Source organism: Semicossyphus pulcher, unplaced genomic scaffold (assembly GCF_022749685.1).
Source record: "Semicossyphus pulcher isolate SPU_LCO1_2020_fin unplaced genomic scaffold, fSemPul1.0.p SCAF_25, whole genome shotgun sequence".
NCBI lineage: Eukaryota > Metazoa > Chordata > Actinopteri > Labriformes > Labridae > Semicossyphus > Semicossyphus pulcher.
Window position 1 is genome coordinate 11,334,149 of NW_027211699.1, and position 23,213 is coordinate 11,357,361.

The window sequence follows — 23,213 nt, forward strand, 5'->3', positions numbered from 1 at the left end:
AGTACACAATATCATTACAATGTCTAGTAGTAGTTTCAGCTTGCTGGTGGGCAGGCTTAACTCCACACCGGCTCCTGTGTTCACTTAAAGGAGCCGGATCTTAGAGCCGACTCGTTCCCGACCAACACATCACTGAGGTAAAGGTAGCGAGAAGAGAAGGAGGGAGGGAAGGAAGGAGGAAAGGAAAGAAGGAAGGAGTACCGAGAGGGGGAAAGAAACGAGAGAGGAAGGAGGGAAGAGAGGAAGGTAAGAAGGAGGGAGGAGAGGAAGGTAAGGAGGAGGGAGGGAGCGGAATTAGTCAGTGATTGAGGGGAGGAGAGGAGGCGAGGCGGCGGGTTGTTCTGCCGAGGTGGACGTGGCGGGTCCGGCGGAGGGAGCTACAAGTGACGGCCAGCGGAGCCGAGCCATGAACCGGACCATGAACCGGACCCCCCGCAGGTAACGTACCGCTCTCCCCGCCGCTATCGCCCGCCTGCTGAGGTGCTTTTTCTCCGCTGCTCGGCTCGGTTTCCTGCTCGGCTCTGTGACGAACCCGGACCCGGACCGTCGCGCGGACTCTGCGCAGGTTTGGACTCGGTTGTGTTCTTTGTGCGCCGCTCCCCGCCGCGCCGCTCCCCGCAGAAAGAGCAGCAGACAGCGGGGCCGCTAACCTGCTCTGCCCCCCCCTCTGCTGCTCTCCTCCCCGCTGCACTCTCACTTTCTCCCCCATGCTAACACCAGCTAGCCCCGCTAGTTAGCTTAGCAGGCTGCCAACGACGTTAGTGTGATAAACAAGATGGCCACTGGCTAGCCGTGTTAGCTAGCTGAACATGGCATCCTGCCCTGTCTTTGTATGGCGGAGCAGCGGGTTTGAACACGTCTCTGTCCTCTGTCAGGGTCACTTTTTACTCTGAGCGACAGAAACACCGAAACTTAAACTTCCGGCCCGTTAACGGGAGGATGTGGTTTGAATGTGGAGCTGACAGAGAAAATCACCGCCAGATTCCTGCAGTCAGTCTGCGTGGCGGCTCGAGAAGCTACCTGAGTGTTTGAAGCAGACAGGTAATCACTGCCGCTCAAACTTCACAGTAACGGAGCAGCAGCAGAAAGCAGCGGGCAGACAGCAGGCTGCAGCCCGGGCTCAGACACTCTGCTCCGGCCTGATTCAGAGGGAAAGTGCTGCAGAGCAGACTGCAAACTTTTCCCTGTGTGTGTGTGCGGGGCCGCCGCTGCACAGCTGCAGCAGGAGCAGTAAATGTAGTAGTTTGTAGTAGTAACGGTGTCATACACATGAAAGAGTTTCATGGCACCGAACACGCTTTGTGCTGAACCCAACTTCTTGCAGGGAAGTGTTCATTTTAAACAAAGAGGCTCGTCTCCTCCCTCTGCTGGTATAAACTTTGACTTTACAGTTTTTGCATAATTTTAGATTTCAGCCCACAATTTGCTTTGTTTTTATCGAATTCCCAGCTGCACTGTGATAATTGTAACTGATTATTTTAGAGGAATACTTAAACAATGCATTCAGAAAAAATCTAATTCATATCCCAATTTTTTAAAAACAACCTTCGGCTCTAAATGACTCACAGGTACACACAGTGTGTGAACGTCTCCAGTAGATGTGTTCATCCTGCAGCAGTGAAACAGACTGTAATGGCTGCAACATAATCCTTGATGGGTCAAAGGTCGTCCACTAAAAGTTCTTGTTGCTTCCACTGACAGGCTCAGATTGTTATTCTAAGTGTGTGACAACATGACAGAAAGGATCCCTACAGAGATAGACCTTTGTGTTACAGAGGAAGATGATTGTTTTAACCACACACAGACGTTACATCGCTCTCTGCACACACACCAGACTCCATTCAGAAAAACAGGGATTTAAGCTCACAGGACAGGAGCCTCGAATGGTTATTTATTTATTTTTTTTGTCATGTTGGATCCAAACTCATCATTTAAAAAGACTAAAGTGACACCTGTCTCCCCCCTGTGCCCCCTCCCTCTCTCTCTGCAGGTTGGTTTCAGTCAGGTGTGGGTGCTGACATCAGCAGGTCATTTGGTTGGATCCCAGAGGAGACGCTCAGGGACACGCCCCCTACCTCTAAGCCCCTCCTCTCTCAGGACGGGTACCTTTCTTCAGAGGAGGGAGGGAGGACAGACTCTGGGAGGAGGAGGAAGAAGCTGTTGACCCAGGTGAGGAGGGTTAGCTCCGCCCCCCACCATGACAGACTTAGAGAGTGAGTGTTTGAGCCTCGGCCTGCCCTCCGAGTGCGGCTCCCCTCCCCCGCCTCTGGACACCTCCCTGCAGGTGGACTGTGGCCCGGGGCCCGCCTCCTCGGCCCCGGCGCCGACCCTGGCCCTCCTCTCGTCGGACTGCCCCACCCCCACGCTCAGCTCGCTGGCGGCGGAGATCGCCGAGCCGCTGGTGATGCTGCCGTGCGTGAAGAGCGAGCCGGAGGACGGAGACCTGGAGCCCATCCGGACCGTGGACCTGTCCGAGATCCAGCCGCTGTCCACCGCCGAGCTGGGCCAGGACCAGATCAAGATGGAGATCAGCGGTCTCGACTACATCAAGTCTGAGCATCACGGTCACCACGGCAACCACCACCTGGGCCACTTCCATCACAACGACGTCACAGAGTCTGACTACAAGTCGCACTACGAGCCCAGCTCCGTGTTCGACTACATCTCTCAGGTAAACCTGGGCTCAGGCCTCCCTGAGAACACGACGCAGAACAAAGAGCTTCATCTGAGAAACACACACCACAGTTCCAAATGATCTCAGTTACAGAAACACAGCGTGATCTTTAATTTGATGCTGAACGTGTTTACAGCTTAAAACATTTAAAAAAACAACAGATAGCGCTGAAGCTGTTTCAGATCGTTCCCGCTGTACAGAGTCAGTCCGATCCTGACGGAGGATCTGCTCCTGCTGCGGTCTTAAGATCATTAACTGACGGCTGCAAATCTTTTTAAACAGAGCTGCTTACAGCTCAGATCCCTGCTACACTAAACCCTGACAGAGCAAACAGGAAGTGATTAGGCTCTGCTGACCCGGAGGGAGAGAGGCTTCATCACAGCGTCAGACAGGTGTTTGTCCACACTGAAGTTCAGCTGAACACGAGTGAGGACCGAGTCAGGGAGATGTCAGAGACTGTAGTGAGAATAAAACCTGTTTTCTCTTCTCTGTGTGTGTGTGTGTGTGTGTGTGTGTTTCAGGTGACGGACACGCTGGAGTACATTAAGTCGGACCACCATGTGGACCTGCAGTGTTACTACACCGAGCTGGGCTCCCTGAAGTGTGAGTACCCTGAGGCTCACAGCGTGTCGGGCCACCTGCAGCCCAACGGCCTGGAGTCCATCCACATGGCCGAGCTTCGCACCGAGCTCAACAAGCTGCGGCCCGACGCGCTGCTAATGGACGGCATCGGCAAACTGGACCCTGAGTTTGCAGGGGGGACGCTGTATGAGCTGCAGCCGGCACAGGACGGGAAGACGTCAGCAGAGACGGCGGTGAGCGGGCAGACGGGAGGTACGGCCCCCACGACCAAAACCCAGAACCCGACGGCGAGGAAACCCCGAAACATGCAGGGGGAGAAGCCGTTCTCCTGCACGCAGTGCGGCAAGAACTTCAGCACTCTGGGGAACCTGAAGACGCACCAACGCATCCACACCGGGGAGCGGCCCTACACCTGCTCGCAGTGCGGAAAGAGCTTCGGCCAGGCCGGGAACCTCAAACGCCACCAGCTCATCCACACGGGCCAGAAGCCGTACGTGTGCGCTCACTGCCCCAAAGGCTTCACCAAGGCGGACGACCTGCGCTCGCACCAGCGGCTGCACACCGGCGAGCGACCGTTCATCTGCGTCACCTGTGGGAAGAGCTTCGGCCAGTCCAAGGAGCTGAAGGCTCACCAGCTGAGCCACACGGGCGAGCGGCCCTTCTGCTGCCAGCACTGTGGCAAGAGCTTCAGCAAAGAGACCAGCTACAGGAACCACGTGCAGATCCACACGGGCGAGAAGCCCTTCACCTGCTCGCAGTGCGGAAAGACTTTCAGCAACTCTGGCGTCCTAAAGACCCACGAGAAGATCCACTCAGGCGAGCGGCCGTTTGGCTGCACACAGTGCGGGAAGAGCTTCGGCCGCCTCGGACACCTGAAGGCTCACCAGCAGATCCACACGGGGGAGCGACCGTACGCCTGCCCCCACTGTGGGAAGACTTTCAGCCAGTCGGGTCACCTCAAAGCACACGAGCAGATCCACAAGCGTGAGCGCGTGGACACGGCGAGCAGCAGCAGCAGCAGCAGCAGCGTGGGCAGCGACAGCAGCTAGAAGGACTCTGTAACACCTGTAACCTCGCGCTAAAACAAAGTATTATTCCTCTTTTTTATAAAACATATATAAACCTTTCCTTATCAACCTTTTCTTACATTTTCATACCTTTTGTGCTCTTTTTATCTGTGGGCAGGGCGACTCTGACTCATTTGCTCTTATGCAAGTGTCTGTGTGTGTGTTGTGTTTGTGCGTTTGTGAGTGTGTGTAGATACTTTGTAAACTGGTGTGAGTGTAGAGTCCAGGTCCCAGGACTGACTTTGGAGTACTTACTGATACACAAGCACAAATACTGCAGTACTTACTGAACCTGACCAGCAGCACCGGACTGACCGGGACCCCGTTCACTGACGCCCAGCTGTTTTCACGCTGTGTCCTGTAGCAGAGCGAGTACCTGTACACCTCTGTGGTGATGAAGACACTTCAGAGTGACGTCCTGTGTGTGTCCGTGTTAAGAGTTCGTCTATTGCAGCGACAGGGATGTTTTAAAGAGAAAGAAATGCCCGAGGTTAGCTAGCATTAGCAACAACAAATCAAAGCTGTTGGTTAATATTCATGGATAATAAAGTCTGTCAAACAACTTCAAAACAGGAAGTAAGGAGACGATGAGGAAACTAAAGACATTGGATATTTAAAGTGATTCGGGTTTGTGCGGTCGGGTCTTTTATTTTGAAACAAACACGTGGCCCCCTGTAGTTTCCCGTTTCCTTTTCAAAGCGAATCATTTGTTTTCGATCAGTCAGGACACCGAGCGTCTGTGTTCAGCGGTAAACATACGTGTTTTCTTTCTTTGCTTCATGAGATGTCATGTTGGTGTACTTGTGTTTGGTGAACAGGGTCCTGGTCCAGCTCCTCAGTACGACTCAAAAGTACTTTAAGTACTTTATAATGTTTGCCAAGCATGTGTGAGTACTCACTGTGGAGTACGTGCTGCCAGTTTACTAGTGTTCCTGACAGGTGTGGGTACTTGCAGGCGTTCACTCTGTTACCGTACTGTTAAAAATCTGATGAGTTAATTTTGATATTTTTTATTGACCAGTATTGATTGATTGATCAGGAAACAGTGATCTCTTTGTTGTTGATGATAATCTGCTGATGACATTCCTTCAAATCATTCCAGTCACATGATGAACAACAGGACCAACACCCCCCCCCCCCCGATCGCTCACTGTGTACAAATCTTCTATTGATAACGTCATTCATAAAAAAAATAAAATCTAAAAAAAGCAGCAGGACGAGCGGAGCGCTGCAGCATCTTGTACTGGAAACAGAACTATTAAAGAAACTAATGACACGTCTGCTTCTGTTTGGTTCATTCAGCAGCAACATTTTACTGAACGTCTTCCTCACATCAAACTGACAGCGTCTTAACCTGCAGTTCCTCTGGTGTCCACTTGAGGCTGTCTCCAGCAGTGAGTCAGTCCCCATAGAGCCCCATGTTAAACTTTACAGCAGAAATAAACATGTTTACAGCCTAGTACAAAAAACAGTTTGGGTCTCTATAGCTCATTTCTCTCTTCATGACAACTGTACGGGGAGAATCTTTATACAGCTCACCTGTTTACATTATATTAAGGCTCATTAGGGGCGTGGCCTCTTTGAGTGACAGCTGGGAGCTGCTAGCTGTCTGCTAGGTGTCCCCTCAGCTAACTCAGTCCCTGAACGTAACCTCTGGGCCGTGTTTGTGCTGTTGGAGCCTTTTGGAGATTTGTTCATGTAAATATCAGACAGATAATCTGTGTGTGCGCTTTATTGGACGAACAGAGCGTCCAACACGTCTCACACACTGTTTCTACACTCAGTATTTTAGTTATATGTTAGCACTGATTAGCAGCTACCTGTGTGTGTGCTCACTATGCCTGCTTGTTACCTCGTTCATTGTTCACAGGACGGTGGGCCAAAGTGATTTAGTCATAATGTGCTAACCTAAAGCTAAAGTTTGCTAACCCCTCCAGCTCCAACGTCTTGTCCAAATATGGTCACTTCTGGACCCAAACAAGATATCGACATCTTCCAAAGCCGAGGCTTTAAGGTTGACAGCTCTGCAAAAAGCTTCTAAGTAAATCAAATTTACAACCTGTACATCCAGCTGTTGTTCCTTCGTCAGCAGGTGGTCACAAGACCACACGACTACTGAAATGCTTTGGAAAGCTGTGAATTGGATCGTCTGTTTTAGTGTCGTGCTGCTGCTTTAAACATAAAATATGAGCCTTTACGATGAATGACTGTTACATATTTTGCTTCAGAAACATTCAGACACGTGTTGTTGGGTTTAGAGTTTTATTCCTTTCAGCACCAGACAGTGGTTTGTTAAATCCAACCCTGCCCAGACTAACAAGGAAGCTTAAACTTCCCGTCACTGACACACATCTGGACTGATGAGGTGTAAAGAACAGCAGACAGTGAGGTGACAGACGTGCAGCCTGGTTCAGCATGCAGGAAGGTGATTCGAGGTTTGACTCCGGGTCAGACAGACACGTGATTACTCTCCGATGGTCTCCTCGACGACCTTTGTGACGATTGTGGTGGTGGTGGTGGAGGAGGAGGTGGAGGAGCTGGAGGACAGTGCAGCGGAGGACAGAGCAGCGGAGGACAGAGCACCAGAGGACAGAGCACCAGAGGACACTGAGGAGACGGACATCGAAGATCTGAGAGAGAGAGGATACAGGAAGTTAGGGAAACACAAGAACAACGACTCAAATGCTTTCTTTTCATGTCCACTGTTTTTATGAATGGAGTCTGGTGTGTGTGCAGAGAGCGATGTAACGTCTGTGTGTGGTTAAAACAATCATCTTCCTCTGTAACAAAAAGGTCTATCTCTGTAGGGATCCTTTCTGTCATGTTGTCACACACTTAGAAGAACAATCTGAGCCTGTCAGTGGAAACAACAAGAACTTTTAGTGGACGACCTTTGACCCATCAAGGATTATGTTGCAGCCATTACAGCCTGTTACACTGCTGCAGGATGAACACATCTACTGGAGACACTCGCACACTGTGTTTCTTTTAGTCATTTAGACCTTAAATATGAAAAGGTAGCGCCCAGGTTTAAAAACACCAGATTGATCCTTAAATCTCTTCTTACCCGGCGCCCTCTCCGTCCATCAGCCTCCTGTACTCGGCGATCTCCATCTCCAGTCTGGTCTTGATGTCCAGCAGCATCTGGTACTCCTGTCCCTGACGCTCCAGGTCGGCTCTCAGCTGCACCAGACTGTCCTCCCTAGTGCTCACCTGCACACAGGTACATTCTGTGTCAGAGCTGAGGCTAACAGCAGCTAACAGACTTTAACATGATACTGACTGTCTGAACAGCTCACCTGTAGTTGGAAACTGTTCATCTGCATGCTATAGCGGGCCTGGATATCACACAGTGAGGCTTCTAGAGACCCTTTCTGCAGAGACACAGAGCAGACATCAGATCATCAGCAGAGAATCCTCATCATGTGTTTTTGTTTCTACATACCAAAAGGTTTCAAACTAAACGGAAACGAAATGTTTATTTTAATTGGCCGACATGTATTTCATTGTCTATAAATGTTCTCCCATGATTACAGAAAACAAGCTTTGAATTACTTATCCATCATTACAACTTCGGCCCGTCTGAACTTTAACGTTTTCAATGTTAAACGTGTAATGGAGTTCCACAGGGCTCTATTATTCTTGGCCCACTGTTATTAACATTATACTGTGAACCAGGATTCCTTCTAATCAACAATTTTACTCTTGCAGATGATACATTTTTATGTTCTATATATATATCGTTTATTTCTAACCCACACAGCTCTGACTCGCGCTTCTTATTGATAGATTTGTTTTAAATACAGATAAAAACCAGAGCATGATATTCTATCACCTTTCTGTATCCCATATGGAAGATGTAAGCTAGCAAACTAAAAAATATTTATTCAAAAATAAATAAATAAAATTTAAAAATTTAATTTAATTTTAAGATTAGATTTAAATTAACTAAAATTCAATAAAGAATATTTGATAAATAAAATAACATTGAATATATAGAGAGATACTAATACGAAGGTAAATACAATTTAAATAAATAAAACTGTTTTTTTATTTGTTTCATACATTGAAAGGCATTAACTTATTTATCAGGTTGTTAATTTTTCTTTTCGACACTTTCGTCCTCCGTACGTCTATACTTCGTCCCTTGGCCTAAAAATTAAATATTAAACCAGATTTTCCAAGAAGAAATTAATAAGTCTGAATAGATGTTAACTTAATAAATTAATGATGTTAATATATTAACATTTATCAGCAGAGCTGACTGTGAACGTTTGCTGTCCTCAGGTTCAAACAGTCGCTGATCTCAGTGGCTGATTAAACAAATCAAATCTGTTCAACTACTGACTCCATTAAAATAACACAACCTGTTCAGACTTTATGCAACAACAAAATCTAAATATAAACACATCTCTTGGTTTCAATCAGGAATCAGTCATGCTATCAAAGTTAGCATCAGCATTAGCGCTGTGGCCTCACCATGCTGAGCTCTGACTGGAGCGCGATCTCCAGAGCCTGGAACTGACTCTTCACCTCCTTCACCTCCGATGTTGTAGATTTCAAGGTCACCTCTGTCGTCATCACCTCCTGACTCATCGCCTCCGCCTGAAAGGAGAGAAGGACAACGTCACGGAAACACAGAAAACTAGTCACACAGGTGAGAAGACGCACACAAGGCTGTTTCCCACCGCAGTAGCGTGCCAGGACTCCAGTTCTCTGGTGGTCTTGGCGACGACGCCCTCGTAGTATTCTCTCATTTCCTCCAAGACCTTGGTGAGGTCACTCTGAGGAGCGGCGTCCACCTCCACGTTCACTTGACCGCTCATCTGACCCCTCATGGACATCAGGTCCTGCAGGAGGAGAAGAGGTCAGTCAGCTGATCACTGTGCTCAGTGTGAAAGTGAAACATTTCTAGCTGTTCAAATATGAAACACTTTATATCTCTAAAGACTCTTTTTCTCTGCTGGTGGAACACTGTTCAAGTTAAGTATATAATTAATAAATGATATGAAAGCTTCGTTAACAGAACTTGAATTTAGTGGGAAAAGCTACAAAGAATAAAAAAATATCCTCAAGACTCAACATCGCGGCCAGGTGTGCTGTCAACATTGTTTTAGACTCCTCTCAACCATAGCTGCATTTTTGAATGCTAACTTAGCTAAGTTAGATGTTAGCATAGCATACTACAAACAAGAAACTGACAATGTTAACAAATGCTAAAATTAGAATTTATAGATCTGTTATGTTTACCATATAAACACAATATTAAATCTATGCTCACATGCTAGCTAGCATTAGCCCTGGAATGTAGAGGTTTATCAGCTGTACTGCCAACAATATGCTCCTCTACAACCATAGGTTATGGGCTAGTAAGTGCCTGTCAACCATAGCTGTATTTTTATAATGCTAACAGGTCAGGCTATCATGCAACTGTCATTAGAAGCATTTTTTTTTCTGATTTCCTAATGTTTACCATGCAAAAACATTTAGTAAGTAATGTTTACTATTAGCATGCTATATCAGCCTTAAAAGCTTTAGAATGCTAGCTAAGCATGCTATCATACTCAGATGCTTACATGACAAACATGATGAAACAACAAACGAATAGTGTTTAGTGTTAGCATGCTAATATTAGCATTTTCTTGTTTTAGTAAGCACTAGTGTCATCATCTCTTTATACCTGTTTATTCTTTTATGGCTTTAATTTATTTTACACTTATTAAACATTCTGGATAAATAATAGACAATGGCAGTGTCGCTTTTCAGCACCTCTTTTACTGATGAGTGTAATAAATATATACATATATGCGTGTGTGTGTGTGTGTGTGTGTGTGTGTGTGTATACACTGTATACATGTCTGAACGGTCATAAAGTGTGAGTGTTCCTGCAGCTGAATAAAATGTGTGTTGGAAACTTAAAGAGAAACTCTTTGACAGCTGAAGGGCCTTTGAGGCAGGCAGCACTGCAGCTGTATGTGTGCAGCTCAGGTGTGAACTGTCTCACTGTGTGAGCCAGGTGTTTAACGGGTCTCTGTACCTCCTCATGGTTCTTTTTCATGGACACCAGCTCTTCCTTCAGGCAGTCAATCTGCATGCTGAGGTCGGTCTTGGCCACGCCCAGTTCTCCCAGCAGCATCTTCAGCCCGGCGATGTCGGCCTCCACCGACTGACGCATCGTCAGCTCATTCTCATACCTGCACAGTTACGTTATTATGGCAGCAAATAAGGGCCAAAAAGATTCAGAGTCTGAGAGATGATGAGGATCAGAAAAAGATGTTGTATGAATGCACGTTGTTGTAAAGTTCTCTAAATTAAATCTATAGTTTTATTTTTTCTTCATTGTATTTAGTATTGATGCTGAGGTAGCAGGGTTAGGGTATTTATTAATCACTTTATTAAAACTATTAATAGAAATATCTGAAATCACAGCCCAGAATAAATATGAAGAACAGGATAACAAGCAATGTTTAAGATGTGAGATGCTGCAGAATCAGTGACCCCGACAAACTCAAGTTACATGAATGAATTTAAGAAACTTCAAAAAGATAAAACTGAGATCCAATCCACTGGAACATACAGTCAATGATTTGTGAATTATAATCATTTGCTTCACAAACTTTTAACAGACTAAAAAGTGCTTTGAAATCATTTCTGAACGTCGTTTTTCGAACTCTAAATGTTCCTGAGTAAATGCAGCTGCTGCACTTCCCACAGTGACCTGCAGGGGGAGCGATGCTACTGATTATAAAGAGCAGAATCACTCTGCCTGACTCACTCTGACTGAGTCACTCTGCTGTGATCCTGTGTGACTGATCATTGTGTGTTTTATGTTTCATATCTTGCAGGAAAGAAAGAAGAAGAAGTTACTGACTTGACTCTGAAGTCGTCCTGAGCCAGCTTGGCGTTATCGATGCTCAGCAAGACGGTTCCTTTCAGGAGGATGGCTTCCAAGATCTGAAACACACACACAAACAGACACACACACACACACACACACACACACACACACACACACACACACACACACACACAGACAGTGAGTATCCGATGAGATTTTTTTCCTTTTTTTACAAAAAGACATAAAATAAAACTTTATTTCATCTGATCATTCAGATCAAATACACCTGCATCAGTTAACACCTGTATCGGGTGTGGTCGTCCACACACACACACACACACACACACACACACACACACACACACACACATCTGGTCTCTGTGAGCCCTGAATCACTTTACATCTTTTATTTTCTACATTTTTTAGTGTCTATGGAAGACGAGAGCTGCCAATATTTCACATTTATACGTTTTTGATTAAGTTTTTAATTTAATTTGTCAGAACTAAATAAAATGTATTTTTCAGTTCAGTAAAGTTTTCAGTCTTTTGTCAAACTTTTCTTTAAGATTTACAAAAAAAAAAGAAGTTTGTTTTTTGCTCCAATAAACGACGTCAATCTTGATAATCAAACTGCTGTTTTGACTTTTTCTGTCGATTTGATAAACTAATATTTTCAGCACGTTTATCAAAAACTTGAAGGATGACGTTGGAGTTCATTGAGCAGCAGCTTCAGGTGTGACAGCCTCACCTGGATCCCTTACACACAGGTGTGTTCAGCCTGGTGTTGTAGAGACTTCATCTGCTCACCTCTCACTGACTCACATGACAGAACTGTATCTGTGTTTTCTCTGTTTCAATGCTGTTATTTATGGAAGCCAAAAGCAGCCATTGTTCCAGAGTTCATGATCTTATTGCTAACCTGGCTGCTTTTATGTTTTACTTTTTTTTAAGCGGTACCAAAGATGTGTTTTTTTACTCGTCTTTTACTTGTCATTTTTTTTATGGAAGTTGAAAGCTGCCAAGGTCAAATTTTCTTTGGATATTTTCAAGATAATTGTTATTTTATTTAAACGAAATCAGAAGCATTCACTAATACGAGTTTTAAAAACGGATAACAGACGACCCCCAGCAGCACCGACAGTCTCTGAACCACAGCAGACTCCACACTGAACAACATTTCCCATGCTGCCCCTCTTCCTCACCTTTGCCTGCAGCTCTGGGATGGTGACGAAGAAGGCGCTGTAGTCTCGGGTGGCGGGGCCGACCTTGCTCTCCACAAACTGCCTGATCTTCAGCTCCAGCTCGGCGTTGGCCCCCTCCAGCGCCGCCACCTTGGCCAGGTAGGTGGCCAGACGGTCGTTCAGGTTCTGCATGGTGAACTTCTCGTTGCCGATGAGGCTGTCGTCTGCACCTCCACCGAAGCCTGCTCCTCCACCGATCCCTGCTCCACGACCGAAGCCTGCTCCACTACCGAAGCCTGCTCCACCACCGAAGCTTGCTCCACTACCGAAGCCTGCTCCACCACCGAAGCTTGCTCCACTACCGAAGCCAAAGCTGCCTCCTCCGCCGCCTGAAGAGAAGGCCCTGCTGGCCTGGGAGACCTTCACACCCCTTCCTCCTGCTCCTCCCGACATGCTGAATGAGGTCATGCCACCAAGTGATGATCGTCCCATGCCCACGCTCCTTGAGGACAAATTGGAGTACATGGTTGTCATGATGAAGGAGTAAGAAGAGGAGTCGTCTGTCTGTCTGTCTGTCTTCTCCACAGGGAGCAGGAGAGGAGAGAAGTGAGAAGACACGGATCAGTCTGCTCCTTTTAAAGGTGCTCAGGTGGGCAGAGCTGCAGGTGAGGGGCGGGGTCCACAGCCCACACCCTCAGGGGTGAGTGTAACTCCAGTACTGCGTTAAGGGATGAGTTTGTGGTACCTTTACTTCGTATCTGCTCTGCACATATATCAGCAGAGTGAAAGAGCTCAGCTCTAAAGGTTTAAAGGTCAAATTGAAGCTGGTCCTGTCATGTTGGAAAGTTCGATGCATGATTCACCCCACGACTCCGACAGTCAGACGAGTTTATAAAAATCTCTGTTTGTACAAAAATCACTTCAAACCTTTTTTTATTTCATTTTGAGCAGAATGCAGGAGCGTCCAGAATCACGGGAAGTGTCCGGATTAAAAAACGCTTTCAGTAAAACGTCCTGTAAACATGAAAGACTTTTCTCTGTTCTAAATGTTTTATTTCTCGTGTGCTGGTTTGTCTCAGCAGAGTTCATCTCTCTGAGCGACGTCTCCTGAATACTTCCTGCATGAAATGTTTTCACACTTCATTCAACACACTGCAATGCTTTGTTCAACATCCAGACCTAAAAACTAACTGTTGTTCACTGAATGAACGTGTCCCATCAGTGAGAGAAGTACCGAGTCAGCGCAAAGAGCAGTGCAACAGAGAAAGTACAAAAGAAAAGTTTCAGCATGAGTATTAAAAGATCGTATTATTATAATTATGCATGCATTCATCACGTTCATGTTGCAGCTGACAGGAGTGGAGCATGTTTGATGACTTTTCATCCTGCAGGATTTTAATCTGTAAAACATCTGCAGAGTCACTGGAGCAGTCCGATGAACTCTTTGTAGTATTAAATGTACTTTCGACCTCTGCAGGTACTGGTACTCGTTGTTCCCTCCGCCTGTGATGTAACACTTGATCCGTGCTGCTGCACTTTTCTCTCCATCAGCACAAAGAGCTCTCAGAGCAGCAGAGTGAAACGCCCCCCTGGCAGCGAGCGCTCACCTGTCGCACTGACAGCGTCCCTCCTCAGGTGTGTTGCTCGGTGGGAAAATGCCCCCAGCTGACGGCGAGAGAGTGTACGTTTGTTGTGTTGTTATGGTGACTTTGTGAGCTGCGGTATGTGCGTGTGTGTTTAGTGTGAACTTGCTGCTCTTTGTGTTTGGTTTCACTGTTTTCATGTACAGCTTTTAGCACGACATGAGAGAGCCACAGAGGAGAGTTACATTCAGAGCAAACGTGTAGCAAACGTGTAGCAAACGTGTAGCAAACGTGTAGCAGACGTGAAGCTAATGTCAAATCAAATTTCAATCAAATTTTATTTGTATAGCGCCAAATCATAACCAGGGTTATCTCGAGACACTTTACAGACAGAGCAGGTCTAGACCGACTCTTTGTTCTGTTATTTAAAGAGAGGCCCAACATCAATCCACCACGAGTAGCACTTAGCAATTCGGCACATTGGCAGAAAAACTTCCTTTTAACAGGCAGAAACCTCGAGCAGAACCAGACTCATGTTGAACAGCCATCTGAAGAGACTGGATGGGCCGAAATGTGTAGCAAACGTTTGGCAAACGTGTAGCAAACGTTTGGCAAACGTTTGGCAAACGTGTAGCAAACGTTTGGCAAACGTGTAGCAAACGTGTAGTAAACATGTAGGGATTGGCCAGTTAGTTTAAAGTTTAAATGTAGCTTGAACATGATTTGTAATTGAGTTTGAGTTCATGTGCTTCTTCATAACTGAGTGTTGCACCAGCTGAAGTTGACAGAAGTTTATTTTTGCTTCATTAAACACAAAATTTATGCAAAGATGAAAAAAGATGCAAATATTTGTCGGAGGATGCAACTTATGCAACTCGAGCATGATGTGAGCCTATCACCAGTGTAATTCTCCACAAGTCCTGACGTTGCATCAGAAATGATCAAACCAAACCCCATTCAAAAAACAGTCATTTTAAAGGAGTGTTCTTATCATCCTGCAGACAGACCTGACAAACCATGAGCTCAGCCTGTGTAAAAACCTGCCTCCTGATGTAGTTCTCTCAGCATCCTCTCAGCCTGTTTATTGTCATTAAATCTCAGTAACATCTGTTTGTTGTGGCTTCATAGCGCTGTAGTGAGACAGATCTCAGCCCACCTGTGACTTGCTAGATACAGTGAAACTGCCACTCAGCGGAGACAGATGGACAGGCGCTCCACAGCTGGAACAGGACGCCGGTAGTTGGTGTCCATCAGAGAAATCCTGGTTCTGATCCGAGCTAACAGCTCATCACACTGGGCACTGGTCAGCCTCGAGGAGCTGGAAGCAGCAGGAGAGTTCATCAGACACAGCTCAGGAGGAGGAGGCATATGAAATGTAAAGTGTTTCTCAGCAAGCTTATTTTGGAACGTCTAAACAGATTCTGAACCTGAAAGGTGCAAACCTGACACCAGAGGTGAACATCTCTGTGGTCTGAGGCGTAGGGCCTCTGATCAGGCTGCTGAGGGTCACACTTTAAACTGCTGCATTTTACTTGAAAACCACAAACTACAAAGAGATGATGATGTGGATGATTCTGCTGTCTTTGTGCTCAGATGTGATGAATCGAACGTCTGATCTGAGTGATGAGAAAGTGAGCGCACATTGAGTCATTTTAAACTCCTCTGCGTTCAGAGTCGATGTTCTGCAGAGATCTGATCTGAGGAATGAAAAGATCTGATTGATGGGCAGCGATTTGCTGTCACACGTACCAGCTTCAACCCTGCAGCAAGAAAAGCTCTTACTCTTGAATGAGGGAGAGCTTCGTGGGCACATGTGTCTCTACATGCATGTCTGCAGGTAATTCTGTTATAAAAGACTCATATATGACCTTTAACAGCTGCAGGTAGAAGTTTACTCTGTGAATGTAAAGACGACTTTTTCATCCTGATTCTGTTAAGCTTCATTCCAGAACATTCACGTGTCACACCTTAAAAACCTGGTAATGTTCGGAGCACTGAACAAAAGGGTATGACTTTGGTTTGCTGTCCACACGTACAGCCACCAGAAGTCTTCATGATTCTGAATTATGGTGATGAGCCTGTTGGGAACATGGAACCACATTTCATGACAACTCATCCACAGTTTGTTATTTCAGTCTGAACCTTTTTGGTGGACCGGATCTTGTTTAGCCAAGATAGGCACATCAGGCACATGTTAAAATTGCCTGTGCATTGTCTGATATATAAAATCATGACTGTGATTAGATACAAAACATCCAGGAGGGAACCAGCAGAGAGAGGAGAACTCATGAGTGAAAAGTTGAAATAAATTTCTTTGCCTGGCAGCAAGCACCAAGTCAACCTCTGAGACGCTCAATCATTCAGTCTTCAACAAACTCGATGTTCGATTGGCCTAATTAAAATAAAAAATACAAATCTTCGCCCTTTAAATGAAGTGTGAAAGATGCCTTTTGATTATTTCATGAACCCTTCATGAACACCCACAAACTGTGCAGTTCATACATGTGAAAGAAAGAGTGAAGAGGAATCTTGATTTGATTTTTCTGGGTGTTTCGTGCAGTGTAGGTCTCACCCTGCATGGGTCTTATCCATGAGGCCACAATTTAAAGGAATGCAACACATGTCTCAGAGTAAGATTCTTCCACCTCTTAATGTAAAGATGCAACTGTTCCACGAAACAGGTTTACAGAACACTGCTGTCGTTTGACCTTAACAGTGTTAAGATGGGACCACCTCAAGTCCAGTGTGGACAGAAGCCATCGTCTATTCTGATGTTTCCTTCTTGACTTGAAAAAACTAAACTGAAATCTAACTCAACCTTGCATGTCACATTCTTTCAGTCCTGCAGTCGAGTTACCGTCTTGCCACTGGGCCATTTTGGTTCATTGCCTTCTCAAGGGCTCTCTGATACAACAAATTCTGTTTGGATTACTTGTCAGGTTTTTTTTACTTCTTTTTCCTGGCTTCATGCTCTCCTCTGGTGACTTTTTAACCTCCAAACTGGGACCACACCTCATTTCTGAATGAAGCTTAAGCTCTGTAAACCATCTGTCAGTCAACTCCAACAACAGGATTAACTTTACATTTTCTTTCCAAGTTACAACAGAGACTGATAGGCAGCTGACCAGAAATGTGAACAACGCAGTGATTTATAAAACAAGGCAACAGTTGATCTAGATCTTTTCTCTCTCAGAATTGGCATTGTCCCCTAAATGGCACGTCTTACATAACCCTGGACCATGCACCGACAGCTTTTAGACAAGAAATAATTCTGGTCACTGCACCAACTGTCGTTCGAGGAATAGCTCCTGTCACTGCACCAACTGTCGTTCAAGCAATAGTTCCTGTCACTGCACCAACTGTCGTTCGAGCAATAGTTCCTGTCACTGCACCAACTGTCGTTCAAGCAATAGCTCCTGTCACTGTACCAACTGTCGTTCAAGCAATAGTTCCTGTCACTGCACCAACTGTCGTTCGAGCAATAGCTCCTGTCACTGTACCAACTGTCGTTCAAGCAATAGTTCCTGTCACTGCACCAACTGTCGTTCAAGCAATAGTTCCTGTCACTGCACCAACTGTCGTTCAAGGAATAGTTCCTGTCACTGTACCAACTGTCGTTCAAGGAATAGTTCCTGTCACTGCACCAACTGTCGTTCAAGCAATAGCTCCTGTCACTGCACCAACTGTCGTTCAAGCAATAGTTCCTGTCACTGCACCAACTGTCGTTCAAGCAATAGTTCCTGTCACTGCACCAACTGTCGTTCAAGCAATAGTTCCTGTCACTGCACCAACTGTCGTTCAAGCAATAGTTCCTGTCACTGCACCAACTGTCGTTCGAGCAATAGTTCCTGTCACTGCACCAACTGTCGTTCAAGCAATAGTTCCTGTCACTGCACCAACTGTCGTTCGAGCAATAGCTCCTGTCACTGCACCAACTGTCTTTCAAGGAATAGTTCCTGTCACTGCACCAACTGTCGTTCGAGCAATAGTTCCTGTCACTGCACCAACTGTCGTTCAAGCAATAGTTCCTGTCACTGCACCAACTGTCGTTCGAGCAATAGCTCCTGTCACTGCACCAACTGTCTTTCAAGGAATAGTTCCTGTCACTGCACCAACTGTCGTTCAAGCAATAGTTCCTGTCACTGCACCAACTGTCGTTCGAGCAATAGTTCCTGTCACTGCACCAACTGTCGTTCAAGCAATAGTTCCTGTCACTGCACCAACTGTCGTTCGAGCAATAGCTCCTGTCACTGCACCAACTGTCGTTCAAGCAATAGTTCCTGTCACTGCACCAACTGTCGTTCGAGGAATAGTTCCTGTCACTGCACCAACTGTCGTTCAAGCAATAGTTCCTGTCACTGCACCAACTGTCGTTCAAGCAATAGTTCCTGTCACTGTACCAACTGTCTTTCAAGGAATAGCTCCTGTCACTGCACCAACTGTCGTTCAAGGAATAGTTCCTGTCACTGCACCAACTGTCGTTCAAGCAATAGCTCCTGTCACTGCACCAACTGTCGTTCAAGCAATAGTTCCTGTCACTGCACCAACTGTCGTTCAAGCAATAGTTCCTGTCACTGCACCAACTGTCGTTCGAGCAATAGCTCCTGTCACTGCACCAACTGTCATTCGAGCAATAGTTCCTGTCACTGCACCAACTGTCGTTCGAGCAATAGTTCCTGTCACTGCACCAACTGTCGTTCAAGCAATAGTTCCTGTCACTGCACCAACTGTCGTTCGAGGAATAGTTCCTGTCACTGCACCAACTGTCGTTCAAGCAATAGTTCCTGTCACTGCACCAACTGTCGTTCCAGGATTGATTCTGGTCACTGCACCAACTGTCGTTCTAGCAATAGTTCCTGTCACTGCACCAACTGTCGTTCAAGCAATAATTCCTGTCACTGCACCAACTGTCGTTCAAGCAATAGTTCCTGTCACTGCACCAACTGTCGTTCAAGGAATAGTTCCTGTCACTGCACCAACTGTCGTTCAAGCAATAGCTCCTGTCACTGCACCAACTGTCGTTCAAGCAATAGTTCCTGTCACTGCACCAACTGTCGTTCAAGCAGAGTTCCTGTCACTGCACCAACTGTCGTTCGAGGATTGATTCTGGTCACTGCACCAACTGTCATTCAAGCAGAGTTCCTGTCACTGCACCAACTGTCGTTCAAGCAGAGTTCCTGTCACTGCACCAACTGTCGTTCAAGGAATAGTTCCTGTCACTGCACCAACTGTCTTTCAAGGAATAGTTCCTGTCACTGCACCAACTGTCATTCAAGGAATAGTTCCTGTCACTGTACCAACTGTCGTTCAAGCAGAGTTCCTGTCACTGCACCAACTGTCGTTCAAGGAATAGTTCCTGTCACTGCACCAACTGTCTTTCAAGGAATAGTTCCTGTCACTGCACCAACTGTCTTTCAAGGAATAGTTCCTGTCACTGTACCAACTGTCGTTCAAGGAATAGTTCCTGTCACTGTACCAACTGTCGTTCAAGCAGAGTTCCTGTCACTGCACCAACTGTCGTTCAAGGAATAGTTCCTGTCACTGCACCAACTGTCTTTCAAGGAATAGTTCCTGTCACTGCACCAACTGTCATTCAAGGAATAGTTCCTGTCACTGCACCAACTGTCTTTCAAGGAATAGTTCCTGTCACTGCACCAACTGTCGTTCAAGGAATAGTTCCTGTCACTGCACCAACTGTCGTTCTAGCAGAGTTCCTGTCACTGCACCAACTGTCGTTCAAGGAATAGTTCCTGTCACTGCACCAACTGTCTTTCAAGGAATAGTTCCTGTCACTGCACCAACTGTCATTCAAGGAATAGTTCCTGTCACTGTACCAACTGTCTTTCAAGGAATAGTTCCTGTCACTGCACCAACTGTCTTTCAAGGAATAGTTCCTGTCACTGCACCAACTGTCGTTCAAGGAATAGTTCCTGTCACTGCACCAACTGTCTTTCAAGGAATAGTTCCTGTCACTGCACCAACTGTCTTTCAAGGAATAGTTCCTGTCACTGTACCAACTGTCTTTCAAGGAATAGTTCCTGTCACTGCACCAACTGTCGTTCGAGGAATAGTTCCTGTCACTGCACCAACTGTCGTTCAAGCAATAGTTCCTGTCACTGCACCAACTGTCGTTCAAGGAATAGTTCCTGTCACTGCACCAACTGTCGTTCAAGCAATAGTTCCTGTCACTGCACCAACTGTCGTTCAAGCAGAGTTCCTGTCACTGCACCAACTGTCGTTCGAGGATTGATTCTGGTCACTGCACCAACTGTCGTTCAAGCAATAGTTCCTGTCACTGCACCAACTGTCTTTCAAGGAATAGTTCCTGTCACTGTACCAACTGTCTTTCAAGGAATAGTTCCTGTCACTGCACCAACTGTCTTTCAAGGAATAGTTTCTGTCACTGCGCCAACTGTTGTTGAACAAGTAATAGTTCAACTGTCTGCACCGAACAATAGGAGCAATTACTGCACCAACTGTCAATAGTAAGTCACTGCACTGAATGTTGTGATGTGAAAAAAATCAAAAGAGCTGATTGAATAAAAACTTTAAAACATGAACTTGAAATAAAACCTTCCTTCTTGTTGCCTAAAGAAGCTATGATTGTTTTAACAGGTGTACACCATCGTGCTTCCTCACACTCTTACAGTACGTTTAAATGCATAGGTGTCACCAGCCCATCGTTGCCTATACACTCTATACCTGACACTGTACGCTTTCAGTAGTATGATATATTTTTTCATTTTTTCTGTGCACCCATTCTGCTCCTTCATAACTGTCAGAAGAGAATTAGCCACAGGCCTACTGTCAGATCTTCAAAATGAACATATTTCTGAGCAGACTGCGAGTCGACAGCAGACTATAACTCAGGAGGTGTAACAGATCGCCCGAGGTGGGGGAGGGGCTGATTAATGAACCACTAAAAGTCAAACTGCATTTAGATTCAACTTACCACTGCAGCTGGAAGGTCACTAACCTGCTCGGGGCTAAATCAAAGATTGACTGTCATTGGAGGGGGTACGAAATGTTAACAAATCACATAGCTCTATTCCAGCACTCCCCTTTTTTCACAGTTTGGATGTACATGAAATGATGATTTTGAAGAATGTACAAACCTACTCATTAAACATTTCTGTGTTCTTGTACAGTTTTAAAGGTGAGAACATTTTTAAGAAGTGAGGGCATTTTTGAAAAGTGGAAACATTTCCGGTAAGGGAGGATGATGTAGGGAAAAAAATGGTGCCATTCTGTTTGGAGGTGGGGAAAGCTATGACAGTTTTGTCACGCGTGTTTCTGTGTTCTTATTATTTAAGTTAGGACAGGATCGAGTTCAAAAGGTGAGAACGTTTTCACCAAGTGAGGACGTCAGGCAGGACACTTCTGAAACATTTCTTTTATAATTCAATAAAGACGAAGTGGGGGCCTTTCTGGAGAGGAGACATTTCTTACAAAGCAAAGACAGTTTTGGAACATTTTCTTCATGTAAGGAAAGTTTTGGTAAGTGAGAAGATTTTGGGAGTGTCGGTACATTTGGAATAAGTGAGAGAATGTTAGAATAGAATAGAAGTGGAGAGATTTCTGGGGAGGGTAGAAGGTGGAGACATTTTTAGGAAGTGGGGACATCTGTTGGGAAGTGGCAACTTTTCTCAAGTGTAGAGGACATTTTCTTAAAGGGAGAACATGTTTGAAACGTGAGGACATTGTAGGAAAGCAAGACATTTTCAGAGAGCTGGGATCTATATGGAAAACTGGGATATGTATGGAAAGGGAAAGTGAGAATATGTTTGGAATCTGGAGAAAGGTATTTTGAAATGTGGGGACATTTTCAAGAACAGAGGACGATTTGTGAGCGAGGTTGTTTTCCACAGGTGATGGATAGTGAGGACATGTTTGGATGGATTCTAGCCCTGATGTCTGTCACTCTTTGGGCTATGATTTGGTTTCAGGGTGAGAATCCGTTTAGGTCAAGGCTGGTGTTAGGGTTTGGACTGTTGTGGAAATGATTGTCCTCAGATACACAGCAAACGCATGAGTGTTAGCTGTGTATGACATCGTGGGGACTCAAACCTGTTAGTCACATGCAGGGACCAAAGAGTCAGTGTTACTTTAGTTTTCAGGATTTAAACCTCTTAATGTAAACAGGACGTCGTCCTCACAGTCCATTCATACCGACACGAGTGGCGTGTGTCCTCCAGCTCTTCACAGCGATTCAGTTTCAGTCAGACTGGATTCACAAAGAAACTTCTGCTAAATCAGCTGAGTCGCTTTCTGTTTTCTGCCCGATGACATTCATTCAGTCCTGTGCACACAAAAGACAGCAGCATGAAAACAGACAGACGTGTCGTCTTTAACGTATTCCTGAAAAGATCCACACAAAAGCAAAGACACAAGTGGATGAAGAAGCAAAGAGGGAGCTGTATGAGACTTTCATCATCACATGTTTGACACAAGTTATTCAGTTTCTTGTTTCAGTCAGAAAAAGCATCAAATGAAGTCGTGCAATCATTCCTGGTTCTGAGACGCCTGAGGAGTCTGGTTCTGAGACGCCCGAGGAGTCTGGTTCTGAAACGTCTGAGGAGTCTGGTTCTGAAACGCCTGAGGAGTCTGGTTCTGAAACGCCTGAAGAGTCTGGTTCTGAGATGCCTGAGGAGTCTGGTTCTGAAACGCCTGAAGAGTCTGGTTCTGAGATGCCCGAGGAGTCTGGTTCTGAAACGTCTGAGGAGTCTGGTTCTGAGACGCCCGAGGAGTCTGGTTCTGAGACGCCTGAAGAGTCTGGTTCTGAGACGCCTGAGGAGTCTGGTTCTGAAACGCCTGAGGAGTCTGGTTCTGAGATGCCCGAGGAGTCTGGTTCTGAAACGCCCGAGGAGTCTGGTTCTGAAACGCCCGAGGGGTCTGGTTCTGAAACGCCCGAGGAGACTGGTTCTGAAACGCCCGAGGAGTCTGGTTCTGAAACACCCGAGGAGTCTGGTTCTGAAACACCCGAGGAGTCTGGTTCTGAAACACCCGAGGAGTCTGGTTCTGAAACGCCCGAGGAGTCTGGTTCTGAAACGCCCGAGGAGTCTGGTTCTGAAACGCCCGAGGAGTCTGGTTCTGAAACGCCTGAGGAGTCTGGTTCTGAAACGTCTGAGGAGTCTGGTTCTGAAACGCCTGAGGAGTCTGGTTCTGAAACGCCTGAAGAGTCTGGTTCTGAGACGCCTGAAGAGTCTGGTTCTGAAACGTCTGAGGAGTCTGGTTCTGAAACGCCTGAAGAGTCTGGTTCTGAGACGCCTGAAGAGTCTGGTTCTGAGA

At 45.9% G+C, this 23,213-nt stretch overlaps 2 protein-coding genes across 2 annotated transcripts; one reads left to right on the forward strand and one right to left on the reverse strand.

Annotated features, from left to right (window-relative positions):
• Positions 1-301: 301 nt before the first annotated feature.
• On the forward strand, positions 302-5,599 carry LOC138604104 (uncharacterized). The gene is made up of 3 exons (XM_069675950.1): positions 302-438; positions 1,991-2,671; positions 3,196-5,599. Exons 2-3 carry the CDS (start codon positions 2,198-2,200, stop codon positions 4,303-4,305), a joined length of 1,584 nt encoding a protein of 527 aa, XP_069532051.1. The 5' UTR covers positions 302-438; positions 1,991-2,197; the 3' UTR covers positions 4,306-5,599.
• Positions 5,600-6,694: 1,095 nt separating this feature from the next.
• Positions 6,695-12,921, reverse strand: LOC138604105 (keratin, type I cytoskeletal 13-like). Its single transcript, XM_069675951.1, has 8 exons — positions 12,364-12,921; positions 11,195-11,277; positions 10,361-10,517; positions 9,012-9,173; positions 8,803-8,928; positions 7,623-7,697; positions 7,391-7,536; positions 6,695-6,953 (listed from the first exon to the last, which is right to left on the reverse strand). Exons 1-8 carry the CDS (start codon positions 12,874-12,876, stop codon positions 6,788-6,790), a joined length of 1,428 nt encoding a protein of 475 aa, XP_069532052.1. The 5' UTR covers positions 12,877-12,921; the 3' UTR covers positions 6,695-6,787.
• Positions 12,922-23,213: the final 10,292 nt, after the last annotated feature.

Excerpts from the sequence above, each read along its gene's own strand:
- LOC138604105 (XM_069675951.1), bottom strand. The coding sequence starts at position 12,876 with ATGACAACCATGTACTCCAATTTGTCCTCAAGGAGCGTGGGCATGGGA. Across the intron at positions 10,518-11,194 it reads CAGGACGACTTCAGAGTCAA|GTATGAGAATGAGCTGACGA; the intron begins GTCAGTAACTTC and ends GTAACTGTGCAG. Across the intron at positions 9,174-10,360 it reads TGAAAAAGAACCATGAGGAG|GACCTGATGTCCATGAGGGG; the intron begins GTACAGAGACCC and ends CTCCTCCTGCAG.
- LOC138604104 (XM_069675950.1), top strand. The coding sequence starts at position 2,198 with ATGACAGACTTAGAGAGTGAGTGTTTGAGCCTCGGCCTGCCCTCCGAG. Across the intron at positions 2,672-3,195 it reads TGTTCGACTACATCTCTCAG|GTGACGGACACGCTGGAGTA; the intron begins GTAAACCTGGGC and ends TGTGTGTTTCAG.